This window comes from Hypanus sabinus, chromosome 8 (genome assembly GCF_030144855.1).
Source record: "Hypanus sabinus isolate sHypSab1 chromosome 8, sHypSab1.hap1, whole genome shotgun sequence".
NCBI classification, from domain to species: Eukaryota; Metazoa; Chordata; class Chondrichthyes; order Myliobatiformes; family Dasyatidae; genus Hypanus; species Hypanus sabinus.
Window position 1 is genome coordinate 40,644,048 of NC_082713.1, and position 21,354 is coordinate 40,665,401.

The following is a 21,354-nucleotide window of genomic DNA, read 5'->3' on the forward strand; positions in this document are numbered from 1 at the left end:
GGTAGATTTTAGCTCTAAGACATAGGACCAGAATTAGGTCATTTGACCCATTGAGTCTGCTCCGCCAGTCAGTCATGGCTGATCATTTTATTCCACACCCACCACCGCCCCCCCCCCCCCCTCAGCCTCACTCCCCGGCCTTCTCCCAATAACCTTTAATGCTGTGTCCAATCAAGAACCCATCAAGCTCTGCCTTAAATACAACCAATGACCTGGCCTCCACAGCTGTCTGTGGTAACAAATTCCACAAATTCACCACCCTCTGGCTGAAGAAAGTTCTCCACATCTGTTTTAAATGGTTGCTCCACTATCCTGAGGCTATGCCCTCTTGTCCTAAATTCCCCCACCATGGGAAACCTTTCCATATTGACTCTGTCTTGGCCTTTCAACACTTGAAAGGATTCAATGAGATTCTTCCCCCCCCCCCACCCATTCCTTCTAAATTCTATCAAGTACAGACCCAGAGCTATCAAATGTTCCTTGTATGAAAATCCCTTCATTCCTGGAAACATCCTGTGAACCTCCTCTGAACCCTCTCCAATGCCAGCACATCTTTTCTTAGAGGAGGAACTCAAAATTGTTCACAATACTCAAGGTTAGGCCTCAGCAGTGCCTTATGAAGCCTCAGCATCACATCCCTGCTCTGGTATTCTAAACCTCTTGAAATGATTGCTAACATTGTACTGGCTTTCCTCACCACCAACTCTGCATGCAAGTTAGCCTTTAGGGCATTCTGCACAAGAATTCCCAAAACCCTTTGCATCTCAGACTTTTGGATTTTCTCCATTTAGAAAATAGTCTGCTCATTCATTTCTATGACCATAGTGCATGACCATGCATTTTCCAACATTGTATTTCATTTGACACTCTCTTGCCCATTCTCCTAATCTGTCTAAGTACTTCTGCAGCCTGTTTTCTCAACAACACCTGCACCTCCACCAATCGTATTATCTGCAAACGTGGCGATAAATCCATCTACACCATTATCTAAGTTATTGATATACAGCATAAAAAGCAGTCCCAACACCGACCCCTGCGGAACACCACTAGTCACTGTCAGCAAACCAGACAAGGATCCTTATATTCCCACTCATTGCCTCCAAGCAATCAACCAATGCTCCAACCATGCTAGTAACTTTCTTAGTTGGAAAGCAACATCATCTGTGGCACCTTGTCAAAGGCCTTCTGAAAGTCCAAATATACAACATCCACTGCATCCTCGTTTATCTATCTTAATTGTAATCTTCTCAAAGAATTCCAATAGGTTCATCAGGTAAGATTTTCTTTTACGGAAACTATGCTGACTTTGTCCTATCATGACCTGTGTCACCAAGTACTCCATAACTTCATCCTTAACAATTAACTCCATCATCTTCCCAGCCACTTAGGTCAGACTAACTGGTCTATGATTTTCTTTCTGTTGCCTTCCTCCTTTCTTAAAGAGTGGAGCAATGTTTCCAACTTTCCAGTCCTCTGGCACCATGCCTGAGTTCAATGATTTTTGAAAGATCATTACTAATGTTTCTATAATCTCTACTGCTACCCCCATCAGAACCCTAGAGTGCTGCTCATTTGGTCCAGGTGACTTGTGCACCCTCAAGTCTTTCAGGTTTTTGAGCATCTTTTCCCTTGTAATATTAACTGCACTCACTTCTCTTCCCACACCCTTCAACATCTGGCACACTGGTGGTGTCTTCCACAGTGAAGACTGATGCAAAATACTCATTTAGTTCATCTGCCATCTCCTTGGCTCCCATTATTATTTCTCCAGCCTCATTTTCTAATGATCCTATATCCACTCTCATCTCTCTATTTTTTACAATGCACTTTGATATTGTTTGCTAGCTTGCTTTCATATTTCATTTTCCCTCATAATGACTTTTAGTTGCTCTCTACATGTTTTAAAAGCTTCCCAATCCTTTATCTTTCCACTAATTTTTGCTTTGTTTTATGTCCTCCTTTTTGCTTTTACATTAGCTTTGACGTTCCTTGTCAGCCATGCTTTTGCCATTTGAGTATTTCTTCAGTTTTGGAATACATTTATCCTGTACCTTCCTCATTTTTCCCAGAAACTCATACCATTGCTGCTTCGTTGTCATCCCGGCCAGCATCTCCTTCCAATTTATTTTGGCCAACTCTTCTTTCATATTACTGTAATTTCCCCTACTCTACTGAAATACTGCTCTGTCAGACTTTACATTCTCCATTTCAAATTTTAAGTTGAACTCAATCATATTATGATCACTGTCTCCTAAGGGTTCTTTTACCTTAAGTTCCCGAATCGCCCCCAGTTCATCACATAACATCCAATCCAGTACAGCCGATCCTCTAGCAGGCTCAATGACAAACTGCTCTGAAAAGCTATCTCATAGGCATTCAACAAACTCACTCTCTTGAGATCCATTACCAACCTGATTTTCCCCAATCAACTTGCATGTTGAAATCTCTCACGATTAAAATATTGCCCTTTTGACACACCTTTTCTATTTCCTTTTGCAATCTGTGGTCCACATCCCAGCAACTGTTTGGAGGCCTGTACATAGCTACCATTAGGTTCTTTTTATTCTTGCAGTTTCTTAACTCAATCCACAAGGATTTATCATCTTCTGATCCTATGTCACATCTTTCTGCCGATTTGATGCTATTATTTACCAACAGAGCCATGCCCCCCCACCCCCCCCACCTACCTTCCTATCCCTTTGATACAATGTGTAACCTTGGACATTCAGCTCCCAACTACAACCACCCTTCCGCCACATTTCACATGCCCAGTGATCAAGAACATTCATGAACAGAAATGAGCCAAGTTCAACACAAACAAAAGAAATCTGCAGGTGCTGGAAATCCAAACAATATGTACAAAACGTTGGAGGAACTCAGCAGGTCAGGTAGCACCTATAGAAAAGCGTAAACAGTCAATGTTTCAGTCCTGATGAAACTTGCAGCTGGTACTAAGATCAGGGGTGCAGCGGACAGCGAGGAAGACGATCAAAGCTTGCAGTGGGATTTGGATCAGCTGGAGAAATGGGTTGAAGATGGCAGATGGAACTGAATACAAACAGTATGAAGTGTTGCAACCAATGTAGGACGTAACACAGTGAGTGGTAGGGCACTGAGGAGAGTGGTAGAACAAAGGGTTCTGGGAACACAGGTTAATCATTTCAAGTAGCGTCACAGGTAGATAAGGTTGTACAAAAAGCCTTTAGTACACTGGTCTTCAAAGTATGAGTACAGTAGTTGGGATGTTATGTGAAGTTGAACAAGACATTGGGGGTGAGGCCTAATTTGGAATACTGTGTGCAGTATTAGTCAAAACCTACAGGAAAGATGCAAGTAAGGTTGAAAGAGTACTAGAAAATTTACAAGGATGTTGCCGGGACTGGAAAACCTGAGTTATAAAGAAAAAATTGAATACGTTAGAATTTTGTTCCCTAGAAGATTGAGGGGAGATTTGACAGAGGTATACAAACTTATGATGGGTGTACAGTGATGCCCAGGAAGTTTGTGAACCCTGTAGAATTTTCTCTATTTCGGCATAATTAGGACCTAAAATGTGATCAGAACTTCATAAAAGTCCTAAAACAGAGAAAATTCTACAGGATTCACAAACTTTCTAGCACCACGATAGATAGTGGAAAAAGCTTGCATTTACCCTGAGGTTGGCTGAAACTACAACTAGAGGTTATGGTTTAAGAGTGAAAGAGGAAATGTTTAAGGAGAACATGAGGAGAAACTTCTCCACTCAAGGGCAATGAAAATGTGGAATGAGCTGCCAGCACAAGTGGTGGATGCAATTTTCATTTCAACATTTAAGATAGGTTTGGTTAGGTACATGGATGGGAGGGATATGGAGAGCTATGGTCCAGGTGCAGGTCATGGGACAGCACTGGTTAGTTGGGCCAAAGGGCCTGTTCTGTGCTGTAGTTTTCTTTAACTCTATAGTTTTAATATAATTTGTCTTCATGGTGCACCAAGGACCATAGATATTTCATGGTACTTTGATTCTGGTCTTTATTTTAAACTTAGTCAACTTTAAGAATTTATAGAACTTATGCCTATCACAAGCCATGTTAGCATTTAATGGCCATTGTCACTTGCTAGACTATTTCAGAGCACCATCAAGAGTCAAGCATAACATTGTAGATCTGGGATCACATGTAGAGCGGAAGCAGCAATAATTAAACTTTCTTTCTAATACAATACTCTGTACAAAACCAGCTGTGTCCAACAGAGAGAAAGCATCCACTGTTCTCCACATTGTACCAAGCTACCACTATGATTACCTCCACACTTTCGTACCAAGCGGAAATATTTAAGGACTTTATATTCAAGCTTCACCTGTAACAAAACTGAAAAATCTTTAAGATATTTCAGTCCTGTGTTCTGGAATTCCCCTTCGAAACAACAGCCCGCAATTATAAAACATGTTGAAGATTTGCACTCGTCAAAACAAAAAAAGATTTTAAAAAAAATACAAAATACAAGAATAAGGTATTATGATCACAAATGGAAACTGGGAAAAGAATGATTTCTAAAAGGAAACGTATGCAAAGACAGGTTTATAGACTTCAAAACTATAGAGTTTGAGATGAAGGCAACCCTGTGAACAGTTAAGGCAAAGGTTGTGGTAAGTGAATGGAGGATCATTAATAGAGCAATTCTCTTCCTTCATTCAGGGGATTCATTTGCCACCAGTACACTGCAGAGTTGGTCTGAATATCTACATTATGTTTGCAGCAATTAGATAAGATACAAGCTTTGTGCTGGGCTTGAGATTTTAATATCTGTACACACTTTATCACAGGCGACCAAAGGCCACACAGGCAGCATGCCCACCTTTGCTAATGGTGACAATATGGGAAGTGGTCCATAATTTTAAAAGGTCCCATCAAGTACCTTTATTGTTGGGTGCCATTGTTCTACTTTCTATCAAATGCTCAATGGAATGAGGCAGCAAATAACTTGAAGATCTGCATCCAACTATGTAAAGAAACAAGCAATATCTGCATATTGCAACTTGATAACTGAGGTTCCAAAGCAGAGATGATATGCTTTCAACAGTTCCCATTTCATTGTGGATCAGAGAGCATAGGAGTTTGAAAAGAACTGAACCTAATTTATTCCCAGTAAGATAGATTTGTACAAGTATTATTTTATAAAGTGTGGAAGAGGAAGGAAAGCATTGGTAAGGACAGAGCAGCAAGTTAAAAAAAAACAATGACTGGATAAAGGTTTCCTTATCTAGTGAGCTGAGGCAGAGTTCGGTTAGCCTGAATGTACTTGTGTTTTGCCTTCACCTGCAAGTGATTCTTGTAGGTCTACAACTGATCTTTCAGCATAGTTCTGAATTCAACACCTAGTCTAGGGGTGGATCCAGACTGCATTGAGCCAAAAAGCCACATACACTTAAATTTTACATCTGGCACAGCCATTATTCATTTGTACCAAGGGTCATCAATTTGGATGAAAAAAATAACTGCAGGCAGGTAGATAGATGTTGATGCACAGCTTGGCCTGGAATTCAATTTGAATCAGAGGCCATGCCATACAACATTTATCTACTTGCTCCTAGTTGATAAATTCATTCACCCAGGACAGGAACTTGTACATCCTGCAAGGTAGGTCAACTATCTAGCCCATTACACAGCCGACTCCCGGATATGATTCCTTCTTCCCCATACAAATCCTTTGCTTCAGTCACTTCTGACAACCTCACTTATAATCGGGTTTTATTCTTCTCTTGAAAAGCGCCTTTTTTTTTTAAAATGTTGAGTGCCTTTGAATGTTTTTAGATTACATATCACAAATTAGTTAGTTGCTCAGTGCAAGCTCCAGACATAATTACATTATTGGTCCTAATATTGCCAAAAGAGGTAAACTTCTTGATAAGGAAGGTGAGAATGACTGCCATTAGTATGAAGACCACATCTGACCAAGTTCATCATCAAGAAACCTTGATAAAATTGAACGAATGGTTTGGTTATGCATGGTGGTTAAACATCTTAACTCCAGGACAGTTCCACAGAGTTCCTTCAAGCAAGTTCAAACAAATTATATTCAGGTGGTCTATTAAAAACCTCCCCTTCACAAGGTCAAACTGATTGCACAACATTCAATTCTGTTTACAATTTGTCAACACAAGTTCTGTACCTATAAGAGCAGGTCAGAAACCGAATATGCTGTAGCAAATGACTCACTTCCTGACTTCTCAAACGTTATCCACCATCTGCAGTACAGATTTAAGATGCGAATACATATCAACAAAGAATGTATAAATTATATAACCTTGAGGTTTGCTTGCTCACAGGTAGCCTAAAGCAAGAAACCCAAAAAAACCTAATTAAATAAAAATAAAAGACTAACACTTGATGTGCATGAGAAAGAAAAACCACGAAGTGTGCAAACAATAAAACTGAACACAGCATTCCGAACCAAAATTGAGTCCTCAGATCCGAACCCCAGAGCAGGCCCAAAGCCTCACTTATCAGTTCATCATATTAGCAGGCACAGAGCGGTCTTCATAGCCTCAGCGCCATGAAGATGACCATCAAGAACAAGCGAAATCAGCTCATGCCGCAGATCCCGACAACATGTCTTTTCAGCCTATCTGGGTTCGTGTTTAAATTGATCAAAAAATGGAACAGCGAAAGGTTCTGGTGCCCTTAGAAGAGGAATGAAGATCACAGAAAGCAAGTGAAATTGGCTCTCGCTCCCAATCTGGGGCCAGCGTTTAAATTGTCTAAACAGCATATTGTACCTCGCACTATGACCCAGGCATCACTGCTGCAAAAGGCTCCAGGCCTAGAACAAGCTACCCAGCAATGTGCTCAAGGCCCAGATTTCATCGCCCAGCCGAAAGCCACCCTCAAGGCTCTTCAATCAACTTGCTGTCCAGAATGATCCAACCTCACACCTGGACCAGTTGCAGACAACAAATCTCCTCTGTTCAGGTCATGACTTCTTTCTGCCCCCAGAACAATCCAGCCTTACTCCCAGACATTAGATCTCCACCTGCAATGATTCTGCAACACATCATCTCAGCACTTTCCTCCAAACTCCCATCGCCATTACTCATCCCTTCACTGCTTATTGCAATAATTTATCACAATTTACCTCAGTAAAGGAGGTATTTTTACATAGAAAACCTACAACACAATACAGGCCCTTCGGATCACAATGCCGTGCTGTTTTAGTTGGATTTCTTAGCTTTATGATGACCAGAAGCTGCCGCACACATTCAATACATCTTTCCCTTTGACCATCAAAGGAGCACGGCAGAATAACTTATTTCTCTTAAAGTTCAACACCATCCGGAACAAGTTGGTCAGATTCATCAGGAGGAGGAATCATTCAGCAATAACTTGTCTGTATTGTTTACATTATACTCTGCAACAACTTGCTAAGGTTTCTTAAATTGCAATCTCAATCCCCAACTTCAGTCACACAGAAAGACATGGTAGGAGGCCCATGACAATGTTGCCACCAGCAAGCTTTCCTTCAGGTCTCTTACCAGCCTGGTGTGGAAATAATTCTGCATTTTTTCATCAAGCTCTCTAAATAAGTCCTCAACATAAAGGGTACAGCAGTTCAAAATGCAGATCACTGCCCCTTTCACAAATTGAAACAGGAATGGCCTTTAACACCACACATTTAAAATGAAATCATAAGACTGTTGAGACTACGTAATTCATTTGCAAATCCTTGGTCATATTTCTGATGGATGAGGAAATTAGATCATATCCTGCTGAATTTTAATATCCACATGTGGTTGTGCAATTCTAAGCTACATACGTAGTTTGAATTTATCTCTGTCTAGCTTCCAGATATCAGTACACTTTGCAATTCCATCATGTGGATAGTTAGAGGTTCAAAGTTCCTATTACAACATGCAAAAAAACACGTATAATAATATGCACTATGCTGGATTTCAAGGTGTGAAGTCACTACAGGGAAGACAGCTTGCTATTAAGTTATCCTTAATTGCACTTTCTCAATAATGATCTAAATTGTCTCTGGAAAGCACTAATCCCTTGAGCCGATACTATGTATTTCAATGACATCAATCTACTCTCAACAACTCCCCTTGGCAGTTACATAAACAAAATATGTAGATGCTGGAAATTCAAAGCAAAACACACAAAATGCTGGAGGAACTCAGTAGGTCAAGCAGCATCTATGGAAATGAACAAAAGGTCAATATTTCGAGCTGAAACCCATCAGGAGAGGGGAAAAAGATGAGAAGTCAGAGTAAGAGGGTGGGAGGGGAGGAAGAAGCACAAGGTGGTGGGCCATAGATGAAACCCGGGGGGGGGGGGGGGGTGAAGAAAAGAGTGGGAAGTTGTTTGGTAAAAGAGATACAGGGCGATGGGCAGGTAAGAGATAGCAGAGGGGAAAAAACAGGAATGGTGAAGGAACTGGAAAAATAGGTAAGTCAGAGCAACTCAGGTTGGTGGAGCAACACCTTATATTCTGTTTGGGTAGCCTCCAACCTAATGGCATGAACACTGATTTCTTGAACTGCTGGTAATTGCCCACCACTTTCACCATTCCCTATCCCTGTTTCCCTCTCTCTCCATCTCCTTACTGGATTGTAAATCCAGCCTGCTAACACACCTTGAATCCCTTGTGCTCTAACCTGAATCAACACACCAAGTAAAAACCTTAAAATCCATAGACAACATCCATCACCCCGTCTTCAAAATCTCTGGTTACTTTCTCATTGAACTCAATCATATGTGACAAATGAATACCCGTGCACAAAACTGTGCCAACTTCTAACTAGTTCCTGCCTTTCCAAGTGAACATATATCTTGTCCCTCAATCTTCTCCAAATAACTCCCCTATCTCTGGATTTAGGCTCTATAGCTTGTACTTTTAAGATTAAACCAAGTGCTCATTTTGAATAAGGGAACAAGCTGCTTCTCATCAGCTCAGATGCATCCAAATATATGAAATCTTTTCCAAAAATTTTAATTTGTTTCTATAATGTGGTATCTCAACAGTTATAACATTGATATCTTTGGCCCAAGATCTGCTATATCAACAAATTTCCTTGTTTTTGCATTCTACTCTGGTCACTGAAAACCTTTCCATTTGTTTATTTTAGGACATTTTATGTACAGATGCTCTAACATTGAAAACAGGAGCAAAAATTAGACTGGGACCTAGTGGTTCTCAATCTTTTGCTGCGCATGGCCCACTTCCTTTTGACTTACATTTACCTCAGTGGCACCACCCTCTGTAGTCATTTGCTGAAGTTTGTTTGGTCAACTGTACAATTATTCTAATATACAGTCAATATTTGTGTTTTAACAAGTTAAAGACATTATTATATGTTAAATATGTCACAGGTGTATATGAAAATTAATTACTTAAAAGCTCTGATTAGGATACTTTATTTACAATGTATATAATATTCTTCAAACAAACAAAAAGCACTAAATATTGTTACTGTGGGCATGCAGTGAGATCCTTGTAACTGATGCAAACTAATGAATTTTAGAATATCTGGTAGCAATTTGGTTAAAGATAATTGAAGATCACCTCTTTTCACAACATCAAGACTGTTACAAGTTTTGATAGCATGTGAAGAGCTTGATTAAAACCACTTTCAATCAGACAGGAGGTGGTAAATGCAGTTAAAAGCAACTTTGCTTTCTCCCAGAGCTGTGGAAACTTATTTTGAATATCTCTAGCTATCCAGAAAGTTTGTTTGCTGTGTTTGAATCTTGCTTAAACACACACACACACACACACACACACGCTCATTCAGAAACTCCTATGACCCTCAGGTTTTTTTTTGATTTTTTAAAACTTGTGGTCCCTAAGAAATCTGGCATGGAACCCTGGGAGGCCATATGAGCCCCACATTGAGAACCACTGACCAGGTAGCCCATCTAGCATTCTAGAGTGCATTGCCATTCAACAAGATCATGACTGATCTTCGACCTCAAGACCATCTTCCTGCCCTATCCCTGCACTGCTTGATTCTTGTAATCCAGATGTCTCCAGAAAAGGAAGGGAACAAGCTCCTACATAACTCTTCATTATGCACAAATAATGTACAAGCATGCAGAATTAGCTTTAATTTTCATAAGGGATATTGGCTGCCCTTTAATGGCAAAACAAAATCAGAAACTTGTCGATCTCCTCCCAGTGAGGATTCTGACAAGGTGAAACACACATGAAGAAATTTATCAACACACAAATGCTGGAGGAACTCAGCAGGATCAGCATCTATGGAAAAAGATACAGCGGACATTTCGGCTCTCGGCCCAAAACGGCAACTGTAATTTTTTTCCCCCATAGATGCTACTTGGCTTGCCGAGTTCCTCCAGCATTTTGTATGCATTGTTTGGATTTCCAGCATCTGCAGATTTTCTCTTGTTTGTGATGAAACTTAACCAGTCATTCATCCAAATGATCATCACTACCAGATAGAAGAGCACAGGTTCTCAAATTTTACCCCATTTTAAACACCTTTCCCATTAACCAAATCATTAAGACTATTAATGTTACTGGTTTTCATAGATCTGTTTGAAAGCCAATGTGTTCCCTACCCTTCATAACAAAAAAAACAAAACTTTTAAGCAGCAGCAAATTAAAAAACACCTTTTGTTACAAAGGTTTTGTACATGAAAGTTTGCTAGTTGCGCAGATTTATACCAAAATCCAGACATTCATCAATTTGTTTTAAATAAAATCAATAACAAACTACACAGTCCTCCAGTGGTAGTGGATTCCAAATATTACAAACAAAATTCTTAAGAAATTTATTTGCATTTCTGTCAATTATAATTATTAATAATTACTTATTCTATTATGACCCCGATCTTTGTCCGTGGAACAATCAATCCATGTATCAACTCAGTTTTACCCTCACAGGATTTTGTACATTTCATGTTGTATGGCTCTATGATTATGATTTCAATGAGGACATCTCTCATTCATTGAAGCTCTAAAGAATAGAGAGCTAGCCTACTCAATTTCTCCTCCTCTAATAAACCCGTCTTTCCAGGAAGGAGTCAGGAATCTTCAGGGCAGTTCTTCTGTGGTATATATTCTTCTGATTTTTTTTTTTGGAAAATCTACATCTATAATTATTACTTTTTTCCTATAATACTTTTCTCCAGACTATAGTCTTAGAAATCAGAACAAGCTAGCCATAATATTTTTTCCTCATCACTGTCCATTAAATTAATCCCAATTCTGCTATTTTCAGGTTCAATTTGAGTTCAATTGATAATATTCAAATTTTCCTTTATATTTTCCATTGAATTCATTGGTTCATATGTATGTAGAACAGTCTTTTCAGTAGTCTGTTCATTCAGTTACTGGACAGTGGCACAGTTTACTGTACCATCTCCATAGTAATGTTTCATATATTGGCACCTTGAAGCACGACCCAGTTTTCCAAGCACCATTGCCTCAACTGATTAAGAAAACTCTGGAAAAATAACCCAATAAATTTACAACACATACAACAGTAGGGACAAAGACCTATTCCTATGCTCATATTTGCACTTGCATTCCCTGCATATCCATGTACCCATCTAAAAGTATGAAGAATGCCAGTATTGTACCTGTTTCCACTACTATCACAGGAAATGTGTTCTAGGCACCTAAGAACATAACCTAAATTTCTCCAACTTCTTGTAAAAGCTAATACCCTGTAATTAAAGCAACATCTCAGTAATTCTTTTCTGTACCTTCTCCAAAGCCTCCACATCTTTCCTATAATATGGTCTCCAGAACTGTATGTAATACTTCAATTGTAGTCTAACAAAAGTTTTATAGAACTGCATCATGACATCCTGATTCTTATGCCTTAAGCAATGAAAGCAAATATGCAAAACACCTTCTTTGCCACTGTTTGTTGAAGTTCATTGTCATTCAACCATTCACAAGTATACCACCACACGAAATAACACTCATCCAAATCAAGGTGCACACAGTATATATAACTCTCAAACATTGCAGAGATAAATATTAAAGTAAATTAATAATAAGGTGCATTTACAACCACAAGTTAAAAAGTAAACAGTATAACGCTACTGGCGCTCCAAGTATGATCAAACCTGGGTGTGGCAGAAAATTCAGTAGTCTTACAGCCAAGACTAAGAAGCTCGTTCACATTTTTACAGTTCTCGTTCTAATGCTACAGTACTTCCTGCCTGATGGTGGGTGGGGGAGGGGTTCAAAGAGATAGGTGGATGGCTGGGAGGGATCACTGACAATGCCAAGGGACCTGCATATACAACACTCCTGACAAACACCGCTGATGAGTAGAACAGGGACCCCCGATGATCCTCTCAGCAGCCCTCACAGTGCTTTCTAGAGCTTTGGGGTCAAATGCCTTGCAATTCCCATACTAGATACTGGAGCAACTGGTTAGGACACTCTTAATGATACTCCTGTAAAAACTTGCGAGAATGGGGGGGGGGGGGGCATGGGAAGAGGAGAGCACCATTCACCTCAATCTCCTCAGGAGCTGGAGACACTTGATCAAAGAAATGGTGTTGTTTGACCAGGTGTATTGCCACATCCAGAGTTGTATAGACTTGGACAAACAAATGCAAGAGAAGTGCTGTTCAGTTGAATTTGACCTTCCTGCACTTATTCAGCCCTGCAAGTTACAGCTCTTCTGGTACAAAGCCAGGTATAATTTAAATGTGATGAGAGTTTTTCCCTCTACCATTCTTTCAGGTAATGGGTTTCAAATCTCCATGATCATGAAAAAGCTTCTCCCATCTCCTTCAATCACTTTAAATCTTTTATCACTCTAATGAGTGAAATAGGGCGTTCCATTTTTTAAAATCCATATCAGTTCCTCGGTTTTTTTCCCCCCACACATGAATCAAGTCTCCCTTCAGTCTCCTCTGGTCCAAACAGAACAATCCAAGCTCTCAAATCGTTCTTCATTGTACAATTTTCCAATCTGGCAATTGTATCTGCACCTTCTCCAAAACATTCATATCTTTCCTGTCATGCAGTGACCAGAACTGTATGTAATTCTTAAGCTGTGAGTTAACTGGCACAGTATACAGTTCTTGTAAAGACTCTTTGTTCTTATATTCAGTGCCACAGCTCAAAGGAAAGCATTCATATGCCTTTATTACCGATAAAACATATATAGTGATATGCAAAAGTTTGGGCACCCCAGTCAAAATTTCTGTTACTGTGAATAGCTAAGTAAAAAGATGACCTGATTTCCAAAAGGCATAAAGTTAAAGATGACACATTTCTTTAATGCTTTAAGCAAGATTACTTTTTTATTTCCATCTTTTACAGTTTCAAAATAACAAAAAAGGAAAAGGGCCTGAAGCAAACATTTGGGCACCCTGCATGGTCAGTACTTAGTAACACCCTCTTTAGCAAGTATCACAGCTTGTAAACACTTCCTGTAGCCAGCTAAGAATCTTTCAATTCTTGTTTGGTAGATTTTCGCCCATTCTTCCGTGCAAAAGGCTTCTAGTTCTGTGAGATTCTTAAGCCGTCATGCATGCACTGCTCTCCTGAGGTCTATCCACAGATTTTAGATGATGTTTAGGTTGGGGAACTGTGAGGGTCATGGCAAAACCTTCAGCTTGGTAGTCCATTGTGGATTTTGAGGTGTGTTTAAGATCATTATCCTGTTGTAGAAGCCATCCTCTTTTCGTCGTCAGCTTTTTTTTAAACAGATGGTGTGATGTTTGCTTCCAGAATCTGCTGGTATTTAATTGAATTCATTCTTCCCTCTACCAGTGAAATGTTCCCCATGGCACTGGCTGCAACACAAGCCCAAAGTATGATCGATCCACCCCCATGCTTAACAGTTGGAGAGGTGTTCTTTTCATGAAATTCTGCACCCTTTTTTCTCCAAATATACTTTTGCTCATTGCAGCCAAAAAGTTCTATTTTAACTTCCAGTCCACAGGATTTGTTTCCAAAATGCATCAGGCTTGTTTAGATGTTCCTTTGCAATAGATTGTGAATCTCATCACAATAGATGAGATTCACAATAACAGAAATTTTGACCAGGGATGCCCAAACTTTTGCATGCCACGGTATGAATGAAAGGCATACAGCAATAACTTTTGATCTATTATGTTACCTTTGAGAATCTGTCTCACACACTGATTAGTCCATCACCACCTAACCTCCCAAATACATTTATCCACATTTCAAGATGAAATTCTGTTGGACCCTTTAATGACCAATTGACCAGATCATCTAAATCTTTATCCATTCTAAGCCTGTCTTCCTCACCATCAAGCACTCAAATAAATTTTGATTAATTTGCAAACATTTTGTCAGCTTAGCCCATAGAATTGATATGTAGTTGCAAGAAAAAAAGTTTGTAAACCCTTTGCTGTTACCTGGCTTTCTGCATTAATTACTCATAAAAAGAGGTTTGACCTTCAACTAAGTCACACTAATAGACAAACACAATCGGCCTAAACTAATAACAAACAATAGTACTTTTCATGTCTTTATTGAACACATTGTTTATCATTCACAGTTCAGGCTTTAATAACTGATAGAATTTCCTTTAGCAGCAATAATCTCCAGCAAAAGTTCCCTGTAGCTGCTGATCAGACTTGCACAATGGTGGAAGAATTCTAGGCCATTTCTCCATGCAAAACTGTTTCAGTTCATCATTATTTCTGAGACACCTTGCATAGACATCCCTCTTCAGGTCATGCCACAGCATCTCAATTAGGTTAAAGTCAGGACTCTGACTTGGCCACTTCCAAACACAAATTTTGTTCTTTTTAAACCATTCTGTTGTTGATTTACTCGCCTCTTGGATCATTGTCTTGTTGCATCACCCAACTTCTATTAAGCTTCAGGTGATAAACCGCTGCCATAACATGCTCCTGTAAAATGTCATGATACAATTTTGAATTCATTGCTCCCTCTACGACTGCAAGCTGTGTAGGCCTTGAGGCAGCAAAGTAGCCCCAAACTATGATGCTCCTTCCACCATGCTTCACAGGTAAGATGAGGTTTTGGTGTCAGTGTGCAGTGCCCCTTTTCCTCTAAACAAAGCAGTGTGCATTTCTGCCAAGAAGTTCAACTTTTGTCTTATCTGTTCTGTTCACAGAACATTGTCCCTGAAGCATTGTGGAACATCCAGGTGGTCTTTTGCAAACTTGAGAAGTGCAGAAATGTTTTTTGGGAGAGCAGTGGTTTCTTCCGTGGTGCCCCTCCATAAACACCATTCTTGATCAGTGCTTTTTGTCCAATGGACACATGAACAGAGACCTTAGCAAGTTCCAGAGATACCAGCAGGTCTTCTGCTGTTACCCTTGGGTTCTTTTTTCACCTCCAGCGTTCAGTGATTGGAACATCTGCCTCCAAATAGCTTTTGTAGAAGGCATTATCCCAAAGGTTCACATACTTTTTTGAACCAGACTAATTGTTTAAATAATGTACATGGTATTGACAAGAAGTACAATTGTTGTTTGTGTTAGTAGTTTAGGCAGATTGCATTTGTCTATTATTGTAACCTAGATGAAGATCAAACCACATTTTATGATTAATGCAGAAAACCAGGTTATTAGAAAGGGTTCACATACTTTTTACAAATGCAATTACAGAAATCAAACGACCAAGTAGAAAATTCTGTGGAACCCCTTTGTTTATAGACATGAGTCACAAAATAGACTTATCATTTAGTCTTCGATTACTTCCAGTGTCAATTTTAATTCCAATTTGCCACCGAAAATGATCAGTGAATTATTATACCTGCTTTTAAAAATATTTGTTCCAGAATGCTATTGTAGGTCACAGATGTAAAAACTAAAGCTTTATTAACATGTGGTAGCAACAGAATAAGCAAATTTTCGATACAGTGCTAAATAAGAAGAGTATGCAATATCAGGAAGAATGTTATACGCATGCTACAGATTTGTATGTTACCTCAATGGTGATAGACGTTCTTATTAAAGCCAGATAGCGATCTGAGGTGCAGTTTAACAAGTAGCAAAAAAAACATGAAATTTTAAGAATGCACTGGCTGCACCACTTAGAAAACAAACCATTCATGTAATTTTTAATTCGCAACTTTATTTTTCAAAGAAGTTACCAAATTATTAGAAAGCACCATATCAAAAATTATTTTATTTTCTTTCTCTTTTGATACAGTGTGAACTGCTAGGAATCTTAAATATTTTCTGATAGTTTTACTTTTTTCTATTATCAGCAGTAATTTAGTCTTAAGATATCAGCTGACTGGCTGCAAAAATTAGAATACAAAGAACCAATTTCAGAGAAAAGCCCAGACATTCATCAAAAACCTGAATCAACAGGAAACAAATACTTTTCTGACCTTTTGCAGGATTTATTTCACAAAGAAATACTAATTTCCCAGTTCCACATCAGATGCATGGGAAAAGTGTTCAAAGATATTGGCATCAGTCGAGTGCAGGATCAGATTATTATGGTGCAGACAAATGCCCAATGATTTCATAGGGTGCACCCCCCCCCTCCCCCACCTGAGGTACTTGCTTTCTCTCTACAAAGTCACACAACTAGTAACAACCTGGACAGACTTGCTCTACAGCAGCTCCGGCCTATGGTTAGGCCACACTTAGACCCGCTCCAGTTCGCCTATCAGCCCCGACTAGGAGCTGAGGATGCCATCGTCTACCTGCTGAACCGTGCCTACACCCACCTGGACAAGCCGGCGAGCACTGTGAGGGTCATGTTTTTTCACTTCTCCAGTGCGTTCAACACCATCCGCCCTGCTCTGCTGGGTGAGAAGCTGACAGTGATGCAGGTGGATGCTTCCCTGGTGTCATGGATTATTGATTACCTGACTGGCAGACCACAGTACGTGCGCTTGCAACACTGTGTGTCAGATAGAGTGGTCAGCAGCACTGGGGCTCCACAGGGGACTGTCCTGTCTCCCTTTCTCTTCACCATCTACACCTCGGACTTCAACGACTGCACAGAGTCTTGCCATCTTCAGAAGTTTTCTGATGTCTCTGCCATAGTTGGATGCATCAGCAAGGGAGATGAGGGAGCAGGGCGACGGTGGGAAACTTTGTCACATGGTGCGAGCAGAATCATCTGCAGCTTAATGTGAAAAAGACTAAGGAGCTGGTGGTGGACCTGAGGAGGGCTAAGGCACCGGTGACCCGTTTCCATCCAAGGGGTCAGTGTGGACATGGTGGAGGATTACAAATACCTGGGGATACGAATTGATAATAAACTGGACTGGTCAAAGAACACCGAGGCTGTCTACAAGAAGGGTCAGAGCCGTCTCTATTTCCTGAGGAGACTGAGGTCCTTTTACATCTGCCGGATGATGCTGAGGATGTTCTACGAGTCTGTGGTGGCCAGTGCTATCATGTTTGCTGTTGTGTGCTGGGGCAGCAGGCTGAGGGTAGCAGACACCAACAGAATCAACAAACTTATTCGTAAGGCCAGTGATGTTGTTGGGGTGGAACTGGACTCTCTGACTGTGGTGTTTGAAAAGAGGATGCTGTCCAAGTTGCATGCCATCTTGGACAATGACTCCCATCCACTCCATAGTGTACTGGTTAGGCACAGGAGTACATTCAGCCAGTTTCATTCCACCAAGATGTAACACTGAGCGTCACAGGAAGTCATTCCTACCTGTGGCCATCAAACTTTACAACTCTTCCCTCGGTGTGTCAGACACCCTGTGCCAATAGGCTGGACCTGGACTTATTTCCACTTGGCATGATTAACTTATTATTTAATTATATGGTTTTATATTGCTATATTTCTTCACTATTCTTGGTTGGTGCAGCTGTAACGAAACCCAATTTCCCTCGGGATCAATAAAGTATGTCTGATAACTTGCACAGGCCAATTATTATTCACAGATTTTAAAAAATATATGAAAAATATTTTCAAAATATTTTTGGCAACTAAACATTTTGCAGATACTGCAAAAATAAAGAAGTAGAAAACTCTTGAAACACAGATCAGACAGATTCTTTACAGACAGGAAGCTAAAGCTATCATTACAACAGATTACCTATTTTTTGTTTATGCTGGAAGAAATAGTAACAACTAAATTGAAGCATTAAATTCTGCAATACGAACTAGAATTCAGCACTCACAATTTCTCCTCTTAATTGGAAAAAAGGTGTTTTGAATACGAAACCAAAACTTTTAAAGTCCAATTCACTTCATTCAATATCTCAAAGCAAATCCACATTTTATGTTGCTTCAAACTTTAAGGAACACATCACAGAATACCACAGAATAAGAGGGACAAGTAGGCCCTTGTTATCCCCATTCATTATCATGGCTGATCTACCTCAGCTTCATTTTCTTGCATTACTCTCATATAATATTGATTCCCTTAATACTGGAAACCTGCAGCTCTCTCTTCTGAATAAACTCAAAACCTGAGTCACCACAGAATCTGGAATTGCAAAGATATCAGCATCTGAAGAAAAAAAATTTTTGCTTCAGTCCTAAATTGGAGGTTACAAATCTTGATTCCACTCTTTAGCAGAAGCCTCCTTGCAGCCAGAAATGTATCTTACATACCAGTCTCACAGCGTGTTATTATAATTAAGATGCAAACTTCCTTTACAAAAACATTACAAAAGGCCGAAACTGTACTATACTGTTCTAACTTATATTACTTCATTCACTTCCTTTAATGGCAGCACCTCTTTCAACATTTCCCCAGGCTCTCTGTCACAGCTTCAACCAAGTAGCTTTGTGCAATTACTATCTAAAGACCTTCTCTTAATTCCCTAACACACATACAAGCACTTTGGGCAATGGTCCAGATAATTTACATTAAAACCAAAAATGTAGAATTCAGGTAGTTAAGTAATCAGGTATTGGCCCATATGGCGTAAAGCACAAGCACTTACTTGTACTGCTAAGCATATATACAATAACCTTAGGCACACGAGTGAATCTGCAGATGCTGGAAATAAATAAAAACACAATCAGGAGGGAGATTCCTAATGAAGGGTTTCGGTCCGAAACGTCGTCACTACCTCCTCCCATAGATGCTGTCTGGCCTGCTGATTTCTGCCAGCATTTTGTGTTTTTATACAATAACAGTTTAGTTTTCAGTTCAGTGATAAGGGGTAATGGTATTAGGACTACGGGTAAAATTTCCCCAAATGATTCAATTTTAGTTAGGCTATGTCACAGCCTGCTTGCTGTAGAATACCTGGATTCTAATAGAACTAGAGCAAAATAACACGAGGAAGAAAGAGGGCATTTGGCTCTTTGTGCTTGTTTCACAATTCAATATCATAGTTGATCTATCTCAGGGATATTTTCCTGCCCAAATTCCATATTCCCAGATTCCCTTAATATCAAAAAATCTGTCAGGAACATTGGACAGTAAAATTCATATGCAACCCAATAGATATAAGTAAAGGAAGGTGTATGTTGATATAAGGTATCAGATACATTAAAAAAGCAGATTTCCAGATCACAATGGATGGAGAAAGCAGGTGCAGTTTTATTCTCACACCCTCGGAAACAGCCCAAGTTCAGGTATTCTCACACCGAGGACACTATGCCACATCGCAGTCTAATCTTCCTCGTGACATATACAGAGGAAATTTAAAGGATGAAGACTCAGCCAAGTTCTGGTGAAATGAAATCCACCAAAGGACTGTTCCACTTTTTTTTCCACAATTCTTTCACGTATGGTTTGATTCAACAGCTTGTGAATACGGTAATTAATAATTATGCGAAAAGGTCACAGGGGAACTGGAAGGCCTGTCTTCACCACTGCACTCCCCGCCCTCGTCTTTGCCTGCGAGTACTCACAGTCAAGGTGTTTCTTCTTCGGGCCCATCACCTCGTGTGTGCTGGCCTTACACGCCGCCTTGGTAACGGCCGAGCCGGTGACGCTGTGCTGGGCCGCGGTGATCCTGTCCGTGATCGACTGGCCCGACATGATCCGATCCCTCCTTGGGTACAGACGCTACACTCTGACCAAATACGGCGACAAAACTGCACGGAAGGTGTTCCACAAAGCTTCAGGACCCGCTCGGTCCCAGCAAAGAAAATGGGGATGACAAGACACTTGAATTCAGAAGTGGGGGGGGGGGGGATTTAAAAAAAGAGGAAAACTTATCGAGTCAACAAATTTTATGCCCTTCTCCGTAAGCGAGTTGTTCCAAGAAGAAAGCGTTTATTTCCTCGGGGAGTAAAAGCTCGAGCGACTAACCGAGAGAGCAAGTGGGATTTTCAAGCATATCTGGTCTGGGAGTTCTTGGTGGGAAGCCCGGCGGTATTTGGCGAGGGTTCCTGAGCTCCCTCCCGCCCTCCTTTCCTGCCCCCTCGGGCCGGCTCTCTTCCGCTTTCTCGGGCACTCACCGCCAAAATGGCGGCGCCGCCGTGTCAGGTGATTGAGGCCGGCCGAGGAATTAAGGTAGAACTGCGGAAGGTGCTTTCTCTCTTCGCAGACCGTCTTTCATTTTACTTTGGAAAATGACTACGTTCTGTAGCTTCCAAAGCGGCTAGCCTGTGCCGTCCCTTTGTGCTTTAAATGTCGAGTGCATTGCTAAACTGCAGTGATCATTCTTCCTACAATGCATCCAAAAGGTAGTTTTTAAAAATTATTTTTTTGAGAAACCGCTAGGCAAATGTATCCAAGATCAAATAAAGGATGTGTTATACTTCGCCCATTTGATATTTTCGACCCGGCGACGTGCTGGCTTGAATAAAGTTCCCTGGATTGTGGAAACGTCACGGAACTAAGAATGACATATGTCTTTTTTGGAGTTTTTCTTTATTGCTCAAAGCATTTATTGTCAGCATTTTCCTGCCTAATATGTGACCTTGTATAGTACTGGGATAAAATTAATGAAATCCACAATAAGAAAAGACCATCGATGTCAATGAATGAAAACATTCAATTCCTCTTTAAACCTCACTACCTCTTTACACACTTCCTTGAATCATTTAAGGGTTTTCTCTAATATATTTACATAGCTTCATGTGATTTAAAAAATGATAAAGCTCTTTGGCTTAAACTTTACTCTCTCAGCTGAAAATGTTTCCAATCCTGCTGTTTTGTAAACCAATCTTGTTCAAGACTAGGTTTTATTTTCTATATTCTTGTTTGAAAGTAGGTACTCTATCTCCAGTTTACCTTTCCTTAGTGAAAATGTTTAATCGATGAACAGCTTCATAACTTGTTCTCTTTGGATCTAAAATCATCTTGATCACCCTGAGCTGAATCTTTTAAAATATTTTTTTAAATTTTTTTGAGGTTACTGACTAAATCCATTTGGCCCTATCATAGCTCAATACAAAGTTTAAAAAATTCTGACATTAAATCAATTACACAACAGATGCAGGCAGTTACTCAGTTTGATTTATTAATAGCCACACAACTTACTTAAGAAT

General features: G+C 40.0%; 1 protein-coding gene across 5 annotated transcripts in view; it reads right to left on the minus strand.

The window, feature by feature from the left end:
* Positions 1–21,021, minus strand: part of si:ch211-200p22.4 (phosphatidylinositol-binding clathrin assembly protein) — a 119,452-nt gene extending 98,431 nt beyond the window's left edge. For 2 of the 5 annotated variants that reach the window (XM_059977015.1, XM_059977014.1), the window contains exon 1: positions 19,768–21,021. In XM_059977015.1, the coding sequence (XP_059832998.1) occupies positions 19,768–19,897 (130 nt within the window). In that variant the 5' untranslated portion in view covers positions 19,898–21,021. Of the gene's footprint in view, positions 1–18,848; positions 18,905–19,767 lie in introns of all 5 variants that reach the window. The other 3 variants (XM_059977016.1, XM_059977011.1, XM_059977012.1) reach the window with 3 other exon arrangements.
* Positions 21,022–21,354: the final 333 nt, after the last annotated feature.